The sequence below is a fragment of the Trachurus japonicus genome, chromosome 3 (genome assembly GCF_045865225.1).
Source record: "Trachurus japonicus isolate A0001 chromosome 3, Traja_1.0".
NCBI classification, from domain to species: Eukaryota; Metazoa; Chordata; class Actinopteri; order Carangiformes; family Carangidae; genus Trachurus; species Trachurus japonicus.
In genome coordinates this window covers 14,842,241-14,862,802 of record NC_140909.1, presented here as the reverse complement: position 1 = coordinate 14,862,802, position 20,562 = coordinate 14,842,241, and the positions used below count along the sequence as shown (strand labels likewise).

The 20,562-nt window shown below is 41.6% G+C and overlaps 1 protein-coding gene across 2 annotated transcripts; it reads left to right on the top strand.

Moving 5' to 3' along the window:
• Positions 1-1,112: 1,112 nt before the first annotated feature.
• On the top strand, positions 1,113-19,641 carry rufy2 (RUN and FYVE domain containing 2). Of its 2 annotated transcripts, XM_085763537.1 has the most exons (20): positions 1,113-1,342; positions 2,679-2,969; positions 7,104-7,277; positions 7,413-7,530; positions 8,744-8,845; positions 8,978-9,101; positions 9,823-9,887; positions 9,997-10,062; positions 10,645-10,714; positions 11,011-11,112; positions 11,226-11,342; positions 11,450-11,542; positions 12,427-12,501; positions 12,615-12,712; positions 17,479-17,598; positions 17,999-18,128; positions 18,214-18,308; positions 18,579-18,627; positions 18,748-18,828; positions 19,200-19,641. In XM_085763537.1, the coding sequence occupies exons 2-20, from the start codon at positions 2,894-2,896 to the stop codon at positions 19,341-19,343; spliced, it is 1,899 nt and encodes a 632-aa protein (XP_085619663.1). In that variant the 5' UTR covers positions 1,113-1,342; positions 2,679-2,893; the 3' UTR covers positions 19,344-19,641. The 2 variants fall into 2 exon arrangements, with proteins under 2 accessions (XP_085619663.1, XP_085619653.1); XM_085763527.1 differs by lacking the exons at positions 1,113-1,342; positions 2,679-2,969 and adding an exon at positions 4,674-5,458.
• The last annotated feature ends 921 nt before the right edge of the window (positions 19,642-20,562 follow it).

Below are 20,562 nucleotides of genomic sequence, written 5' to 3'. Positions count from 1 at the left end.
CCGATGTCCCTTTGCAACCGTTATATGGACATGCACTGCTATGCCGAGACCCCCTGTAACTCAGAGAAGCCACGGAGGAATCTGAAACTTCTTCCAGCCCTTAGTCAACATGAGGGTGAGTAGATAATGAGCGAAATATCATTCTAGGGTGAACTATCCCTTTAATAATGGAAAACAACAAAATTTAAACTCATTTATCTTTTGTTCAGCTGTTGATTGGTTTACAAAAGTGATGTTAGAAACACTGGAGAAAACAGGGAATCTATTTTCAGGTTTAAAAAAAAAAAATTGTTGTGTTTTATATTATTAATGCAACTCTACAAAAATCTTTTTTGTCTTTGATATTGTTGCTCCCGTTTATAGCAAAGTAATGGAAGAATCAACCTCATCTTTTGTTTCACTGAGAGTAATTTCTAGCTGCAGAGATATTATTTCATTCTCTTAGCTGCAAAGTCATTCACTTCCACACAAACACACACGCGCACACACCCCAGTCTCTTTTCTGTCTCAACAATGTCCTCCCTCTCTGTTCAATCCTCAGCCAGGGATTGGCTGGTGAGAGCCTTGCCCTCCTCTCTTCTGTTCTGCTTTCAGAAAAAAAACACACCATTGAGCAACATTTGTATGTTTTCATTCATATCTTCATGTGTTTCATTCACATGTTCTGTGATGTGTGGGCGTGTATGAGCACTCTCCTCCTGCTGTGTTTTCTTTCTACTGCCTCCCCCCATCCTCTCCTCTCCTCTCCTCTCCTCTCCTCTCCTCTCCTCTCCTCTCCTCTCCTCTCCCTTCAAGCCCCCTCCCTCCTCTCCCTTCTCTCTTCTCCTCTTTTTGCTGCGTTACACCCAAACCCCTCCCCCTCTCCCAGGCTCTTTGCTCTCTTGTCATTGGGTGCTGTGTGGGGTGATGGTTGTGGTTTCTGTCGGTGATGTCTCCAGAGCGTGTTACCGGCTTATTGCTTCAGAACTGAATGTAGCCACCTCGCAGTAGCTCTGCTAGATAGATAGATAGATAGATAAACAAATAGGTAGACAGATGGATAGATTGATAGAAATGTGAAAGGGAATACTAGGAAGGTATCTCTTTTCTATGTGTGTTCATTGCTGCAGTAGATGTAATAGTACCCTTTGAAGTGCCTATGATGGGACAACTGGGATTCTGCTACCTGTAGCTGCTACAACTGGACTGGGATCGACACAAACCCTCTGCTTGGCCAGTTTTCACCGAGTCATCGCCGACAATCCATCACAAGACCAGAGCACAGACTTGTCCTGTTTTGAACCAGACTGGTGACTGCTGACAATCTGCATAACCACGAATCATCACTGTGCTTCTTGCTTAGGTAAGATAATAAGATACGATAACTGTATGATAACATACATGTTAATGCACCTTAGAGATGATGGTGTGAAACATGTAGTTGATGTTATTATAGCTGGCAGAAGTATACTGTATGCACAACACATGTTATAATGATCCTACTATGTTTGTCTTTGCTTACAATTAATATTTTATCTCCTCTGATAGCTCCTTTTCTCTTATGCTAACCAAAAGAATAATGTTATATGTGATTCAATAAAACTGTGAACATAGCACCACTCTGACTCCAGCACTGCTGCAGAATGAAAGGCTGGATACTACGATGAAACAGCATCACGCCCTTATTGGTGGAGAGAGGCTCCATTGAGAGATACTGATTGGTTGGTCTAGCAGTCAGTCACGTGGAAGGGCGTGCTCCCACAGATGGTCATATGGTACAAACATACCACCCTGGAAGTGCTGTTGTTGAGGAGTGTGTTTGTTTAGGTGTGGTTCAAAGAAGAAAGAGCGGAGACGGAGGGTTGGAGGAGAGATGGATGAAAGACGAGAGAGAAGATGAGGAACAGACTTTTGAGTCATGAAATCTGATAAATTCACTGGCTGCATGTCTCAGATTATAAAGAGACATTGCCATGGGGATACATCTTTCATCTTCTTCTTCATTTTTTTTCTTCTTTACATCAGGATGAAAGCATTACATTAATTACAGCACTATTGGTGACTTTTGACATGTGGCACATTGTTAATGATCGCTGGCTACAGGTAAAACATATGTCAAAGATAAAACAGGTAGCATGGTAAAAAAAAAGAAAAAGAAAAAAGAAACTCAAATATCAGGGTTCAGGCCAACAGGAAAACAAATACTGATAAAGTAAAGCAGCAGCCTGAATCTTGAATTCTCTGCTGACTGGACACAGCCGTCCAGAGGATTAACTGAAAGTGGTCATATGACCCTGGTCAGCCCAGAGCTATTAGAGAGAGAGAAAGAGAGAGAGAGAGCGTAAGTCGAGCAGAGGGAGAGAAGTACAAGTAGAGAAGCTACAAAAGACTAAAGAAAAGCAATAGTTGTAGTAATGCGGTGTAATGTAGGGTCTGTGTTGCGACAGCTCGTCTCGCTCTGTGTTGTTATTATGGATCTAACGTTGTACAGTCGCTGTGGTTGGAGGCCTTTACATCCATACTGTGGTGAGGTGGAGGCCCAGAAATAAGGTAAAATGAGTTCTGGTTTAAAAAGAAATTAGAAATCAGACCAGTTTTGGTGGGGATGCTACAAGATTCATTAGAGTAGTAGAATATGCTGGTTTATGATAGTGATCATCTGTCTCTTACAGTCTCCACTGTGTCTTATTCTCTCCCAGGTGTCCCTGTCCAGCTCAACAGTGGACCATCACAGCCTGAGGCTGAACCAAAGCAAACTGGAATCAAACTGGTGAATCTGAAATTTGAAGGAAACTTGACTGTATAACACCGGTTCAACAAGGACAAGGAGTGGGCCACTTCAGGGCTCAGGGATCTGCTTGATCTTCTAAACTCCTTTGCAACTTGGCAGTGAACAGAGGAGAGCGGCATTATCATGTACTCCCCTCAGAGTCTTCACCGCTGGGGCATCACACACAGTGAGAGCATGGAGCGGTTAGCCTACAGTCAAGGTGGGTGGATAATAACGACTAAGCTAATCTGTTTTATTGTGATAGTGTAACCTGGTTTCATAGTGTCCCTTATAACAGATAACAGCTTTCCCATGGCCACTCTCTATTTTAAACTTTATAGATATTCACTAATGTATGTGCTTCTCTTATAGGCCCAGGGTCAATGATAATCAATGGGCAGCACCAATGATTAAAGAAAGTGTCCTGCTTATTCTATCACTCTGCAGATTAAATGGCAAATTGATTAATTGAGAGCATTGTTGTAAGATTGATTGATAATTAAATCAATTATTTACAGCCCTGAAATTAACGTAATATGCTTGTTTCTATGAAACCTTTATCATGTTTACATAGCCCACTCAGCCTGTCTGTCTACTTCCTGCTCTTCACTGCTGCCTGTGTGGGTGTTTATTAACTCCACTGCATCTAAAGTCTTCTTAATTCTGTTTTGCATAAATAGTTTCCTCTGTGGTTTCAACATGTTACACTCTACAGCAAAGAGAGCCTTAGCCCTGACAGTGGAAATATTGAGGTTGTGGGTCCAAATTTCCACAGCAGATACCCACCAACCTAATAACCTATGAACAAGCCACCAACCAGAGCCTGAAAATGCACATCCTCTCCCCAAATGTTGTTTCAAAGCTCAGTCTTAACACTGCCAAGTATGTAACAGTTACAGATACTAAATAAAATACCAATTTTGGCCCTAGAACTGTTTAATTGTAACATGTGTAAAACAAATATATTTGAAATTCATATTTTAAACATGCTATTACAGCCATAGGTTGTTGAGAAATATTTGTTTTATTCTTAAATAATAATAATAATAATAAAAAAATTAAAACCATCATATTCAAAGAACACGTTTAAAACTAATATATGTAACATGAAATTATGATACTTTGGTTTAAACTTTAAAGATTTCCCATGTAACTTGCTATTATGCCTATTATGTATAGTCTTTAGTAATAGCCTTTAGTTATCTGCTTACTACTACCAGAGACGTTCTAATATTGAAGGACTTTGCTACTACACTATAAAGTCAAAGTCAGCTTTATTGTCATTTCTACAATAGGCTATGTACAGGAGGACATATAGAGGATCGAAACTGCGTTTCTCACCAACCCTCGGACAGACAATAAACATTTAAAACAATCTACAAATTTAAAATACAAATCTAGATAGGGGCATATGAACTAAACTGGAAAGAAAATAAAACAAAGAAAAAAGTAGAAGGCACAATAGCAGCAATACACGTGCAAATTAATAACACTAGTGTAAGTTTTTGAATTTATTATTTTTTTCCTTTAAAAAAATAATTATGGACTGGTTAAAGTGTACAGTATGTGTGCATGTATAGTTCAGAGTTCAATGTTGATGGGGCAGAGAGGGGAGGGGAGTTTATATACCCGTAGTAGCCTACATATAAAAGCTTAATGGGTGAGTAAGCTGTTGCCGTCACGCTTTGTAAGATTATAAAATGATTTATTGTAATGATTTGTTATAATCTTAGTTAGATAAATCACTATAGAGGAAGTCAAAAACACACTCCCCTGAGCTGTATCGCTGTGGTGCAGCAGTTCTCTCCTCCACCAGCAGGGGGCGGTAGGTCCAAAACTCAGCAGTCACCAAAAATCATTACGTAGTGCTGCTGCCTTTGTGTGTCTTGTGAGCCTCCCTCCCTCCCCTCCTGACAGCGCCCCTCCCTCCGGAGGGTGCAGCGGGACCATCGGGAGCCAACCCTCGGTCTGGTCTCTGGTCTGGTCCGCTCCGCTGGCTGTAAACAAATCTCCACCACACCGCAATGTACGGAGGAAAAGAGCCGTTTGTCGCGCTGTCGCTGTCGCCGTCGCCCGGGCCAACGGTAACCATGTAGACGGCACGAGTGGCTCTGACTGCTGGTTGATTTCTGACACTGTAGCTGGACTTGTCATTGGTTCAACACGGCGGTATTATTACAGGTATTTTTTTTTTTTTTTACGCTGCGGTTGTCACAATGGTCGCCGGGGTGAAGTGCACATCACAGCTAGCTCGTTGACGGTTAGCAAGCCGTGTAAAATCGGTCTGTTTTGTCGCACCTAGCCGCCGCCGCCGCCGCCACCACCGCTGCGCTATCTACGGATTTTTTTTAATTTTCTCCCAGCGGTACGTGAACATGACATCGGCCGCAGAGCACGACCTGGCTCTGTCTGAAGCGGACGGCAGCAAGGAGAAAGCACAGGTGTTTGGGATCCTGAGGCTGCAGGAGGACAAATCTGCTGCTGCTGCTGCTGCTGCTGCTGCTGGAGATAAAGCTAACAGTAGCAGCACAGTGAGAGGAGGAGGAGGAGGAGGAGGAGGTGGAAGTGGTGGAGGAGGAGACGGGCGATGGCAGGCTCCAATTTTTGCTTTAGCCAGAAAAGCATCCGAGACCATTTCAGGGAGCATTCACGTCCTGCCCAAAGTGTCGGAGCACAGAACCTCTCTACCAGGGGACTGGACCGTCCAAGGTTAGAGTTTGGTTTGTGCAATGTGTGTGTGTGTGTGTGTGCGTGCTGATGACACCCAATGTGTGATTGTTTTAGGGACAGATGCTCACATGTGACCTCTGCCCTTTTGCTTATCAGCCTCACCTCACCACACAGAGTGACATGTTCAGGAACAATCAATCAAACAGTCAGCTGATAATGAGAGAGGGTAGCTACAGCCATGGTTTCAGCTGGGGTGGAGGATGTAACAGTGTAACATAACATTACTTGTCCATTGTCTGTGTGTGGCCAATTGATTTTTTTATGGTGCATCCTCATCTGCCTGTGCTGCTGCTCTATTAGACTGAAACACAACTTTACTGCCTGAAGCATCACATGCTGCACTGATGCAAATGTTATAATTGGTTTGTTGTTCCTTGTGTGTTTGTGTGTGTGTGTGTTCTTGGTGATAATCCTGTGAAGCCAGTAAGTGTGTGTTGCAAATCTAAAGAGCTCTGTTGTGAGACTGTCAGTGTCTGCCCATCAGCTAGCATCTCTCTCTTTGTCACCCCCCCACACTCGCAACTATTTTTAGTGTCAGACTCCTTTCAAGTGTACATCACAGACTGGCATTTGAAATAGGATTGAAATGATTAGCCAACTGTGATGAGTGACTCAATCCATTTGAATGTTTTATTAAACATAAACACCACCTATTATCTCGTCCCAGCTATTCAAATGTGCGTATTTTGTTTGTTTTAATCATTTTAATATAATTAAAAAATAGATTTGTTTTGGATGGTGAGCCAACACATACCACATGTTTTTTTTAAATTATAAGTTTTACATCAACATAACTCAGCTTGTATCTCATCATTCACTGGATAATTTTAATGCCCCCAATGAGATGAAATTAGTTTAAATTAAGAATTACATTAAATCTTACATTACAACATTCAGCTTCATGGTGTCAGATGCTTTAGTATAATGATTTATCATAAGGTTCACTTGAAGTATTATATAGGAGAAGTCACACAAAGAAACAGGTTGTGTGTTGCTCCAGGGCACTTAACAGTCATGCACCTCCCAAGAAATGTGTTGACCTGTTGATTTGTCAGCTGCCTCCAGGCTGACATACAGGGCAATTAAAGCTCTTCCACATTGCTAGGAAACATTAAACATTAACCCGGACGTTCATGTGCAGAACATGTAAAAAGCCTGTCTCTGTAGGACTTTACAATCTCTGGCCCTGGAGATTCCCTATAGTCGAACCTATATGCATATGATGTCTTTATTTATTTATGACAGTTCAAAAGCTATTATTGCTATAGTTGTCGCAGCAGTATTGATGTGTTGTGTTTGCTACCACAAGGCATAATTATGTTATTATGTCATCTCAAGAGCTGCAGGCAAGACACATATTTAGAAATGTGTGAACCAAGTGTCAAATTCATTATTTGTAGACTAATTAATATCCAGGTTTAGAAGAGTGATTATACTTCCTTCACAGATTTATTATATAAATCCACAGCTGTTGATGTGCAGGGCGGATTCTGCCCTCGCTGCATTGGCTTTACATTTATTATACCTCCCTATTGTAAATATGTTTAATGAAATACAAGAGTTAATAAAGTGATAATGATATTTCCATATATTTTAATGTTCATCTTTGGCTTTTTTCCTGCAGCCATGCGAGACCCCATGACCATGGAGCGAGCCAACCTTCTAAACATGGCCAAGCTGAGTATTAAAGGACTGATTGAATCGGCTCTGAGCTTCGGACGGACACTGGACTCGGACTACCCACCTCTTCAGCAGTTCTTTGTTGTCATGGAGCACTGTCTCAAACATGGTCTCAGAGGTAATGTGCAGAGAACACCTACTTTAAATGACGTGGCTGTATCTGCAACCCCCTTTCCAAACAGCAGAAGAGTGCGTGTTTGCCTTCACCATATGTGTATCTGACTCTTTTCCTCTCTCTGTGCTCTTTCTTCAGTGAAGAAGTCCTTTCTGGGCTTTAACAAGTCTCTGTGGGGTCCTCTGGAGCTGGTGGAGAAACTGTGTCCTGAAGCAGCGGAGATCTCAGCTTCTGTACGAGACCTGCCTGGACTGAAGTAAGGAAAACATTACTACACATACTACTAAACCTAACGTACTAGTGGAAGAACATGAGCCACAACAACACCACATGCCCAAGTAACATGATAATGTAACCTGAGTGGGATGGAGGAAGTACCTGAGCATGGTTTACTTTCACTTCAGCTTTCCTCTACCTGCCGCCTCACTTCTCTCTTTTCCATATTTATCTTCTTCTTTTATCACGCTTTTTTTTACTAACCCTACTAAAAACAGATATAAACAAATTTTCCAGTGATGTAAAAGTTGAAACTCTTTGATATTTTGCAGCGCTTGTGACCTTTTCTCAGTATAACCTGCTGTGGTGGTCAACATAACATCAAAAACCCCTCACCGCTGCATCCTACATTAATATTCAAGTTGTCCTCTAGTGGCTGCAGTAAGGCTCCCACTCATTCATGCACATGATACATATTAGACTCGCTTTGTTATTCAGGTATCAGTCACAACATAGCAGAGCTTCCAGGCAGGGAATCAAGTGTGTAGCAAAATGGGGAAGAGTTGTGGTGTTTTAGACGGAGAACAGAGTCTGTTTCCTCTGGTGGTGCTGAGTCAGACCAACAGATGTGTAGCAGAGCAGCATTTTTTTCAGACTCAAAGGTTAGTGACAGGCCAGTGCACACTGCATTTCTTCTCTAAAATATCGTTACGCAACATCAACACAGTTGCAGTCATATCAGTGACAATGAGGGTGGAAGTCCTGAAAGGAATGAGCCCAGACAAGTATAGATTATATTAAACATTCAGGCAAGTGGAAAATCTCTTTTGAAAAGGTTATGGTTACAAATTGAATTTATAAATTGAAAGAATTTGAGATGGCGGCGGGCGGCTTGGTGGTGCAGTGGTTAGCGCTGTCGCCTCTCAGGAGTTTCCACGTTCTCCCTGGAAATGTATGAGTTCTCCTCAGGTTCTCCGGCTTCCTCTCACAGTCCAAACACAGACACACACACTCCAGGATGAGAACGTGTCTATCAGTGTGTACCCCACTCCTCACCACATATCAGCTGGGATTGGCCCCCTGCTGTGTCCCTGCACAGAAAAGCAGCATAGCCGATGGATGGATGTTTTGTTATGAAATTCAGACTTTGTCACTGTCTCGCTCAGTTACAGAGAAAGGAACAACAAAGGAAAAACCTCAGACTGATTACTTGTATTGATGTGTGTTTGTGTTTGCGCCTGTGTGTTGTCCAGGACGCCTTTAGGGAGAGCCAGGGCGTGGTTGCGTCTGGCGCTCATGCAGAAACGGCTGGCTGACTATCTGCGACTGCTCATCACCAGAAAAGACCTGCTCAGGTACAACACACACACACGTCACACACACAAACAAGATGTGTATCAGTAGATTTTGAGTTGTAGAATATGTATGTATGTTATGTTTTTGAGAACAAACCCTGGTAGGATAATCTTGTGTATCTTCCTCCACAGTGATTTTTATGAGAATTCAGCGCTGATGCTCGAGGAGGAGGGGGCTGTGATCGTGGGCCTGCTGGTGGGCCTTAATGTCATTGACGCCAACTTGTGTGTCAAAGGCGAGGACTTAGACTCTCAGGTAAACACCTTCCTGAAACACATTACATCATTTGATTAAAATAACCCATCTTATTCTGGGTATGCTACTGCTATCTAGATTAATCCAATCTGATGATGTGGTGTGTAAACAGCTGGTTTGCATTCTTCTGTCAATTCAGATCTCACTATGATTGGATCTAATCGGCTTGTGCCACGTTAACCAGTACTATATTCACGTCTTGTTACTCTACTTCCTGTTCATTGAAATGAAACTGCTCTCAGTCCGGTGTTCAAAAGCAGAAATATTTGTCTGTTTCGTCACATTATCCTGGCATTGGCAGCTGGAGAGCAGATGCTGTGGTGTCATGTTTCTACTCCATGGGTGGAGACTTTGTCCTGAGTGCAAACACGTTGTCTCGCAGTCAACCGCCCTTCACACCTGACTGCATGTGGCAGAGTTAGCTGCAGTAGTAGTAGTGAAGTCATGAGGAGGAGGAGGTGCTTGTTTAGATTAGGTCGTGTCCTGAGCATTAGGTGAGGATTTAAACCTTTGAGAGTTACTGGATCATTTTGATGCCAAATGCCTTCGGATTCTTGAAGATAAATATTTCAGTATCATCAATATTTCTTGATGTATTGATGCATGGTTATACTGATTTCTCTGTACATTTGTAGTTAACTGAAATTATTTCCCCTTAATGCATTAACATGGGTTTTGCTTGTTTCGTCTGTGTTTGTACACACACTTTTTATTTCTTAAGGTCGGGGTGATTGACTTCTCCATGTACTTGAAAAACGACATTGACGATTACAGGAGTGAGGAGAGGTATGATCCGTCATTGTCTCTCCACTTTATCTGAAACACTGGGTCTTTTTGGTTTCATACTGTAAATGTGATGCCGAGCTCTGTTTTATGTCTGTTTCCATGGCAACAGGAATAGCCAGATAGCATCCATCTTGGATCAGAAGAACTATGTAGAGGAGCTGAATCGACAACTCAAGTAAGACATTTGAGTTAAATTGAAAACAGACCTGTCCGTAGGTCTTTCTCCAGAATGGAAACAACAGTGTAACACACTTTTACACTATGTTCCAGGACTTTTTAAGGTCCTAGGTTGTATTCTGTATACGGTATTCTAGTTTATGTGTAGCCTACCTCACACGTTGCTTTATGTCAGATTATGATTCCTTGAATCAGAAGCAGAGGACTGAAAGTTGGACTGAATGTTAAAATAGGTCCAGTCAGTTTTGCTTTGAACCAGTCTGGCGGTTTCAGACATGCAGCTCTGGCTCATCGTTTCCTTCAGTCACATTTCCTCTTTTTCCAGTTTTCCTCTTCTCACAAACTTTGTATTGTCCTCAAGTGAACTTGGATTAATCTGCTGCCCCAAAATGGATCTTGAGATTTAGTGAATCCTTACTGCTGTGAGACAGAAATCAACTTTTTCAGCAATTAGAAAGGTTATTGTAAGCAGACCTCAAAATACCTTCACTCTGAACATGTTAACATTTACATATGAATTTTGGCATGATCAAATTCATTGAGATTAAATGTAATTAATATATTTGTGTGTGTTTTCTAGCTCCACAGTCCATGGTCTTCAGGGCAGAGTTGACAATTTGGAAAAGTCCAACTCTAAACTCATAGAGGAGGTGAGACTCACACTTGAGATATTTCTGTATCAGTGTAAAGATGAAAGTCAGCACTGTAACTTTAAGTCATTGTTTTATATGAAATCTAAACTGTGTGCTTGTGTACAGAGCAAAACCTTTAACTATCCAAACTGTTTCCCACTGTGTCACACAGCTTTACGTCATAACTGAAATGCATTTGTCATGTTGAACTAGCCAGTGAAGGATCACGATATAAGTTGGATTCACCTACTCTTGCTGGCATGATTAACCATCTGACTTTGTTATTGTGTGTTTCTGCATGTATGACTGAGCAGTTAGCCATAGCCAAGAACAACATCATCAAACTACAGGAAGAAAACCAGCAGCTGAGGAGTGAGAACAGTCTCATCCTGCTGAAGGCACAACAACATTTAGAGGTACACAGACAAACACACACACACTGCTGATTTAAAACTGAAAATTAGACCCAGCTTGGACAACAACCTTATAAAACTGATACATGACGCTGCTGAACTGTTGTCTTCTCCAGGTCACCCAAGGCGACGTGTCAGCAGAGAGAGACACATACAAACAGTCTAGTCAAGGTTTGGATGAGATGTACAACGAGGCCCAGAGACAGCTGAAGGAGGAGTGCCAGCTCAGACAGGTCACACTACAGCTGCTTTTTTATAGAAATGAGTGTGATGTACATGCTGACTGCTTAATAACATATATAAATATACAGTATATGTGTATATTTGGTTTATTTTTTAGGACGTGGAGAATGAGTTGGTGGTCCAGGTGTCAATGAAGCAAGAAATGGAGTTGGCCATGAAACTCCTGGAGAAGGATATTCATGAAAAACAGGTAATCAGACATCACTCTGTCCTTCTTGACCACTGGTTTATTTACAGAGACCAAAACAAAGGAGTTCAAAGTAACATTGTTAATGACGAGGCTTGAATCAGTAACATTTCAGACGTATTTACACACAAGCACTTTGAGATTGCTTAAATGTAAAGTGCATTATAAATAAAATTGATTATTATTTATTATTATTACAAACATTTCAAGAAGGTGATCCTAATAATGATGCTGGTGGAAGCTGATGATAACAAGTCCTTTGGGTGCACAGACTAAAAGTACAGCACCTGCCTGCACTTGCTCACGTGGTGCAGTAACAGCGTGCAGGCTCAGGCTCTTGTGCCCATCTTTTTGGCAGCTCTGCCAGCGTTTGGCCTCTTATGACAAAAATGTGAACTCTGCAACATAAACACCACCAGCTGGCACTTGTAGCCAAGCTGTGAGAGACAGGAGCTGCCATGATGGCTTCATTACGGCCGCTTTACCAGGTGGATTCTGGGATCATTAAAACGATACCAACGGGTGAATGAGCTGTCAGACCTGGGGATGTCAGCGTCGTTATCGTGGGAATATTTGTGTCATATGTTGCTACATGTGTTCTGTCCTATTTTTATTTCAGCTTGAAATATAAAATATGAAAACACAATATGCGTATGTAGCGCTGATTTCCAACTTGTACACACATAATTTATCAATAAGGGGATAAATGTATAAATGAAGAAATCCGTGTGATAAATGGATAAAGATATGAATGATAGAAAAGCATGAGGTCATTTCACATTAGTCTGTGTAACTCCTGTGGGAAACCACAAGCAGTCGTATGACAATGGAAACAGAAGGGCGCTAGGGCCACAACACGACTGAAACCTTTTGCTTTTGATTAACAGGACACACTGATCGGACTGAGACAGCAACTGGACGAAGTCAAAGCCATCAATGTAGAAATGTACCAGAAAATGCAGGTACAGGTACAGATAACACAAGCAATGCACTCATCAGTTTCTCACCATGTGTAGTAGAAATGTTCTATTCATTTTCATTACACTTATGACAGCCAGTAACTCTCATTTCATAGTCGTCTGATGAGGAGATGAAGAAGAAGAATGATGTGATCAGCCGTCTGGAGGAGAAGACCAATCAGATCACTGCCACCATGAAGCAGCTGGAGCAAAGGTGAGACAAACTGTCTGTGAAGGGACAGCTTCAGCACAGTAACACTAATCAAAACAGCTAAAATGACTTTGTCCCACATGTCGCCTCATGCATCCAGCAGTCCAAACCAGACTCTCTATTACGTTTAAATCCTTGAAACACTGTATTTCTTTGATTTCCTGAAAATACTCAATGCAGTGCACCTTTGGCAAAATAAGTTTTATTACCTGGAAACCATTAAACCTGCATTGACGATAACAAAATTGTGCTTTTCAGATTAAACCACCATGTTAAAAAACAGGTTTTATTTTTCTAGTAGAATTTGATCTGATTTTATGGTTGTTGTTTTTTTCTTATTTCTATATTGCAGCATGTCTAGTGAGAGTCCTGTGTGGTCTAGGTTGTAGCTGTTGTAGAGGGAAACACATGTGGGGAAAAAAGGATTTTAGCTGCCTTTCCTTTGCTGGTGCTCAGGCTTTCCCCTTGGAAACAAGTTAGGAGACGGAAAACCTTGTTGCCTCCTGTCAGGACTTATTCCTGCGCTACAGTGGATAAAATAAGTATTTGATCCCCTGCTGATTTTTGCCCTTATTTCACTTCACCAAATGTAAATTAATTTATAACCTTCATATGATGATTTTATTTCTGGATGTTTTGTTGATATTCTGTCTCTTTCTGTTAAAATAAATTTGCCATAAAAACTAAATTACATTTCTTTGAGGGGGAGCAAACTTACAAAATCAGCAGGGGATCAAATACTTATTTTCCCCACTGTACTGTATGTGACATCATCTTTTACCTACAGTACATTGCAATGAGAGATGTGATTGTCAAGTGTCTTTCGTGATCTGTTTAGTCACTTGATGAACAATAGTCGCAGTCCTTGTTGTGAACTAACAAATTTGAGGTGATGGCAGATGGATTCAGAAACTGTTCAAACACTTTTGATAAGTTTGCTTTTTTTGTCATCTTGGGTAAGAGCGTAGATTTGTCAGATCTATCAAATTGTCAGTTTTATTCATTTGTTCAACAGAATACTTCTTTATTCAATACAATAATGCGCAAGTAGTAAAGCGATCTGAATACAAAGATACAAAGGTTTGCATTTACCCTGCAGATTTAGTTTTTATCGAGTCTATGAAAAAAATAGCACAAATTAGGTTGAAGTCTCTCTTCCGGCGCAGGCCTTTGCAGGGTGTCACCTCCACCTACATCATAACATTGTTAAGATTTAATATATTTCAGTGAAATAAAATATTAACCTTCAGGGAACAAGCAGACATGCTGTTTCATGCAGCACTGAGTGAAGCTCTTATTTCGGCCGTCACCTACTAACTTCAAGATGAGATATGTCAGGATTTGCTCAACAGTTTCCTTGTGGGAATCCCTGCAGTCCTTAATTCACCATGTCAGTGAAGACACTGCAGATATTTTCATGCATGCTCAGTTCTCCCAGTCGGTGTGTAAGTGCTCCATATCTGCATCAGTCGTCCTAAGATCTGCGGGTTCATCGATCGCCTATGATCCCTCCTCACCCCATCGTCTCCCAGTCAATTCAGTCCATCCCTCCCCTCCCCAGTCCCATTGGTTTGAATCTTTCCCATCCTATTTGTGATTGGCTGTGTATGTTTGTTGCTGCTCTACAGGTTTGAGTAGGCTGCTAGGATACAGACCCTGGTTACACTTGCTATTTTCAATGTGGGTTTTGTGCTGTTGTGGCTGAAAAATCTAATGAAGAAGTGAAAACCGCTCTGATCAGAGTCGCTGTTTAAAACCAGATTAATAAACTCCCCTCTCAAAAGTTTAAGGTGCCATTGAGGTTAGAGAGATCAAACCGTGGATGGCTACTGTTGTGAGAGAAGAGCTTTCTCTCCAGGCTTAACTCTCATGTGGACTGTAAAGCTCTGTGCACATTTCACCAGTTTTTGCCTGCTGTAGTTGTATTCATTTATCCGACCACATTACCTTCCTCTGCATCTCCTCCCCACCTCTAATCATCACTCATACACTTACTGTGAAAGGAAATACTGCATATCCAGACTGGAGAAATCTGATCACAGAGTGTATCTGGCAGTGTGAAATCAGATTTTGATGTTTTAATGCCTTTCATTTACACTTCCTGCTGTGCTTGTGATGTTGAAAGTCACTTAAAGTGTTTAGTGTAACCGGGGCCAAGTAGAATACTGATGTATTGACATCCTTTCTTCCTTCCTTCCTTTCTTTCCTCCTTCTTTCCTCCCGGTGCGTCTCTTTTATACCATCCATCCAATCATCCGTCCATTTTGCTCCCTTTGAAACCTCCATGTTTTGCTTATTTTCCTGATTTTTTTTATCCCTGCTCCTCTGTGCAGTGATAAGGACCTACTAAGTCAGACCAGAACGCTTGCTATGTCATTTGTTAAGTGTGCCAGCACAGACACGGAGCACCAGTACAAGCTAGTCAAGGACATCTCCTTCTGAGGACAGACATATGCACATATATGTACACACATGCAGACACATGATTGCTTATGAATGAATGAACAAATGGACTCAACTTAAAGGAACATTCCTGTTTTTTTGCACATAATATTCAGATGGTTTAATGGCCTGAGTGCAGGCACAGAATCAGGTGAAACTGGAACGCATCGTTTTGGTAATTTAGTTACCGAGACTAGATCATCATCAGCAGAGTGCTGGGATTCCTGCAGACCACCACAACATGTTTCACGGTCTTCAATGAAATTGCATTCGCACAGCTTTAACAGTCGAGTTTGTGCTAAATGAGGATTCATCCTGTCAGTCTCGCACTTAGCATCATCGAAAGCTGTGTTGAGCCGGTCAGAGAACTGTCTGAATATTACCTCAGTTAAACTTTTAATAGGAACTGAAAGAAAAAAAAGATTTTAAATTAACCACACTACTTTATCTATTCACTCACATGCTCAGGCATGCACACACACACACCGACATACACATGCTACACATTCTTCCTGTCTCTGGTAGTCAGTTTATATGCAGTATCACTGACAGTAAGAAAAACTGACTGTTTGGGCTCTGAATTGTAATTAACAAGTCGCCACATTGAGTTAGAATGAGTACAGTGAGCTGTGCCACTCATGTCACAACTTCTAAGTGGTTTTATCTGGTGATCGTTGGAGCCGCTGCTTGACAGAGATGAGTCACTGTAGTGTTTTACAGAAGGGACTGCACAAAAGTTACTGGGGAGAGGTGGTTTACACACGCTGTCTTTGTGCTGGCACAGAGCAGAACACATTGCCGCATGGGTGAACTGGTCTCCTGCTTTTAGGAACTTCCTTCCTCCCGAAGAATCTTTGTCCAGTCCCTCAGTGGCGTCCTCCTTATTGCGTTTGTGCTTTGCTGTCTGTCAGATGGGGGCATTTTGCTTTTAACCTTACTGCAGCCGACACTGTTCAGCTTGAAGTGAGAAACCCATCATACAACCTAGATAAGATGTTTCTACAGCTGCCTGCATTTCATCACAGTCAGTCGGTGGTGTCGGCTACAGATGAGAGTTCAGACAGGAGCGTTGCCACCTCTGCTTTTAATTTGTTGCCAGTTTGCCAGCTCTGCATGTATTGCACCTCCTGGCCTGCTTCTGACCGGCTGTGATGACCCTCGCTGTGCCTGAAATCTGTCCCTCATCCACTCACTCAGTCACTACTTTCTAGATAATATACATTGAATAGTTTACTCAATGGTGAAACAGTAAATTGAGATTTTGGGCGCTCAAAAACCACAAGTTTGTGTCATATCTTGTGTATCACATTATAAGATTATAAAAAAAAACAAATATTCAGGCAGTACATAGAGGATACGTTCTATATATTTGAACAGAGGGTGTATTAGTGCACTGTACCTTTTTAAAAAAGGAAGTGATTTCAGACACAGCTTGTCTGTTTCTTGCTCCTTGTCCTCCTGAATATTCACCTGCGCTGAAAATTGTACGGTTCAGTCAAGTGTTGTAGATGTAAAAAGCTCAGTGGGACCAGCAGCTTCAGCTAAATTCATGTGCTTTGTTTCTGCAGAACAGACAGCTAAGCCCAGTGTAAAGACTTGTAGTTCCACAGCTGTAAAACCTCTGGAGCTTCTGTCAAGGGACCCTGAATGTGTTGTTGTGTCTCGTATTGGCATATTTATTGACCTAAGTGATGAATCAGGAAGTAGTCATTCTACCTATTCTAACTCTATGTTCATAGTACTGTAACTCCTCTGGGTTTGTAGAAGAATTAAAACTCGGTACCGCTGTTGAAAAAAACTCACAACTACTGTCTTTTACCACCGTGACAAATAAAGTTAGATGTTTTGAACGTGGTGTGCTTGAGTTCTTGGCCTTGTTAAGAATGGATTTCTGTTTCATATGGTGTTGTAAACGACAACACAGTGATGCTGTGCTCCCGTTCCCTCTGTCTGAGTGCTCTAATTCAGTCAGTTATTCTCTTTGTTTCTTGTCAGTTAAGTTACTTTAAAAGCAGTTGTTTTATCGTGTGTCTTTATTTTGGGCTCGTCATCCCTTTGTCTTCTTTACTGAGCTCTGTTTTGTTCACCTCGTGTCCCTGCACTCCAGTGAAAATTGCAATGCCGTCCCTCTTCATTCACCCTCAGCCATACCTCCTTCATCCTACCCCGCTAGAAACCTTAGTTCTTAACCTCCCTCCTCGCCCGTTATTGTCCTTCCCATGTTCCTCTGTTCTTTTCTGCCTCATCCTACACCCCCCCCACCACACCCTCACCCCCAGTTTTTTCTCTCCATGGTCCTGAGTTTGTCCCTGGTTATAATGGTGCAGATTACAGGAGGCAGAGAGGCACCGCACCTCGGCCGAGGAGGGAACCAGACGCTTCAAGTTGGACTTTGCCAACAAGGCCGACAGTCTGCAGCGGCAGATCGAACACAGAGAGAGACAACTGTAAGAGAAACACCTCCAAAGACAGACTGACTATCAGCCTCACACACACACACACACACACACACACACACACACACACACACACACACACACACACACACACACAACACTTAATTTAGAGAACCAGTGCAGCATGGTAAAACAGCTGTTCATGTTAATGCTCTTCTCTTTAGTACTCGAAATTGTTGTGGCCTGAAGTCATGAAATAATTAAAACAGTTAAAAACATATCAGAAGTTGTTTACTTGATTGCTCAGGCGACTTCCCCCTCACACAGCTCTTGTTGATTGTGAATTTAAAAAGCAAGACAAACATTTGAATGCAAATATAAATTAGTGTGCTCTAACATGATCTATTACTCTCCTGTTCTCCCGTTGCGTTTGTTTGTGTTGCTCTTGTAGCCAGCAGCTGGAGACGGACCTGAAGATTGAAAGGGAGTGGAGGCACACGTTACAAAACGACCTGGACAGAGAGAGGGAGACGGTATCTCAGCTCAGCACAGAGGCGCTGCAGATCAATGGACTAAAGAAGGTAAGAAGGGAGAAAGGGGGAAACACACTGTACATGACATTAGACCTGATGTGATTCATGTCCTGTCTTGCTTTAATGTTTTTAGGAGTTCCATCGTCTCCAGGACGAAAACATTCAGCTGAAGACGATTTGTGAAGACCAAGAACAAGCCCTCGAGGAACTGGGCTCCAAACTCAGCGAGTATGTTTAAATTAATTATCATTGTGCTGTTTTTACAGACAGTTATGAAGCTGGTAGTTAGACATATATGTTCAAGGTAGGAGTATTACAAATGTAAATTGTTATGTATTCTTTGTTAAAAAAAACAAAATGTATATTATAACTATGATTAAAGTCTTTACTTTGTTTTTGCACATTTTAGTTCATTTACAACATATCACATATATTTTACATTCACCAACTTGCTGTTTTTTCTAATTCCTGTACTGACCCATTTTATTTTGATATCAGATCCAAAATGAAGATTGAAGATATCAAAGAAGCCAACAAAGCTCTTCAGGTAAAGCAGCAACCAAATAAAGAGATGAAAATATTAAAAGAAACTGTAGCTGCACCTTGGTCACGTGTCAGTATCAGTGAGTGTTGATTTTCTGTGATTTTCTTTGTGGTGTTGTTTCAGGGGGGTCAGGTTTGGTTGAAGGACAAGGACGCCAGCCACTGCAAGCTTTGTGAGAAGGAGTTTTCCATCTCAAGACGAAAGGTCAGTTTTACAGATCTGTATGTCCACTTTAAAAATCCCTCAATCACAACTGGAGGCTCCATGTTTGCTGCTGAGATAGCAATCCACAGTCAGTCTCGACATATCTAAATGTCATGTGAATGTGAACAGTTGGGCAGTTTTTCCTTATTTACTTGGAAAAAATAACATGTTAAAGAGCATAATTAATTAATGGTTATTAATTGTCATTAATGTGACTGTTTGAGCACCACTTACCTGGGATTAGGGTGAATTTTGGTAAGTGGGAGGAAGCATTTAAGAACAGAAAGATTAAAGAAAACAGACAATGGTGTCATTTGCTTCTGTAATACAAACACAAACCACTAATGTTTGCGTCCTGTGTCCGTCTCCAGCACCACTGCAGGAACTGTGGGGAGATTTTCTGTAACAGTTGCTCGGACAATGAGCTTCCTCTGCCCGCCTCACCAAAACCAGTCAGGGTCTGCGACACCTGCCACGCCCTCCTCCTCCAGCGCTGCTCGTCCAATCCAACGTGAGCGAGTCCCACACATCCGTCGGGACTGCCTCAAAGTGTTAAAGGACTACACTCGTAAAAGCCCTCCCCCTCAGTCCTGTGTAAGACACATTCCCTAATCTATCTTTGCTGCTAGGAACGGACCACGTGCATGAACATGAAGGCCACTTGATCAGTCTGATTAAAGAAGGTTGAAGAAGGAAGGATCTCACAGAGCCAATCACCTCACAGTCGTTTATACGTCAGGTCCGCCTTTGTTTGACATCACTACTTTGTCTGCACACAACCTGCTGTGCACAACATCCAATCAGTCCACTATACAGGACAACATTTATTACTTGATAACAGATGAGTGGGAGTCCTTGGTCCACTTTAGTGTCATAAACAATCATGTCATGTGTACAAATGCGCACTGGCCTGTCTCAGATAAAAATAACAATTTTTCCCCTAAATTTTCCAAAATTCAGTATATGCCCAACACAAGACAAGAAAGCTAAAACTTAATAAAGGAAACATTGTGACTGGTGGTCACATTAAAAAAAGGAACAGGCTAACAGTGAACTGAAAGTGAAACTGCACTGCCTGTGATTCACACTGCTGCAGATTAATGCAGATGTTTTTCTTAGCCAAACCCACAGTGTTGTGTTATAACAGTGTATGCATCATGCCTCAAACTGTGTACATTAAGTGTATAACCAAACAGATGTGCGTATATCATTTCTACAAACGGTATAGTGGCCTTGTTACAGTTCAGTCTGACTCTGAAGTAGAGTGACACAGACTGTAAGGCAACATTAGCACAGGCACAAAAGACTGAAGATGAACTCAACGGGTTCAATACAACTGTATAAACTGACAAACTGGACATATTCTGTTTAGTTTAGATCAGAAATGTGCCACACAGGGAAATATGTCTCTGTTTTTTGTTCATGTTTGAGGTACAGTTGTTTCACAGAAGCAAGATGAATATATTTTATATGGGTCATCATCAAAGGTCTCAGTACATTAAATCCTGCAGGTCAGATCTCCACCTTCAAACTATGAACTTTGCAATGCAGCATGTATCTGCAAACTAATTCAGTCATTACTCCAAACAGGTTTAGCTCTGCTGACACCCGACCTACACTAGTTCCTCATGAAACTTTCAAAGGAACTGAAATTTGTTTGTCTTCTTCTTTTCCTTTTTCCTTTACGGCGGTGTTGGTGCTATTTGTGCCTGTGTGAATGCAACAAATATCCCA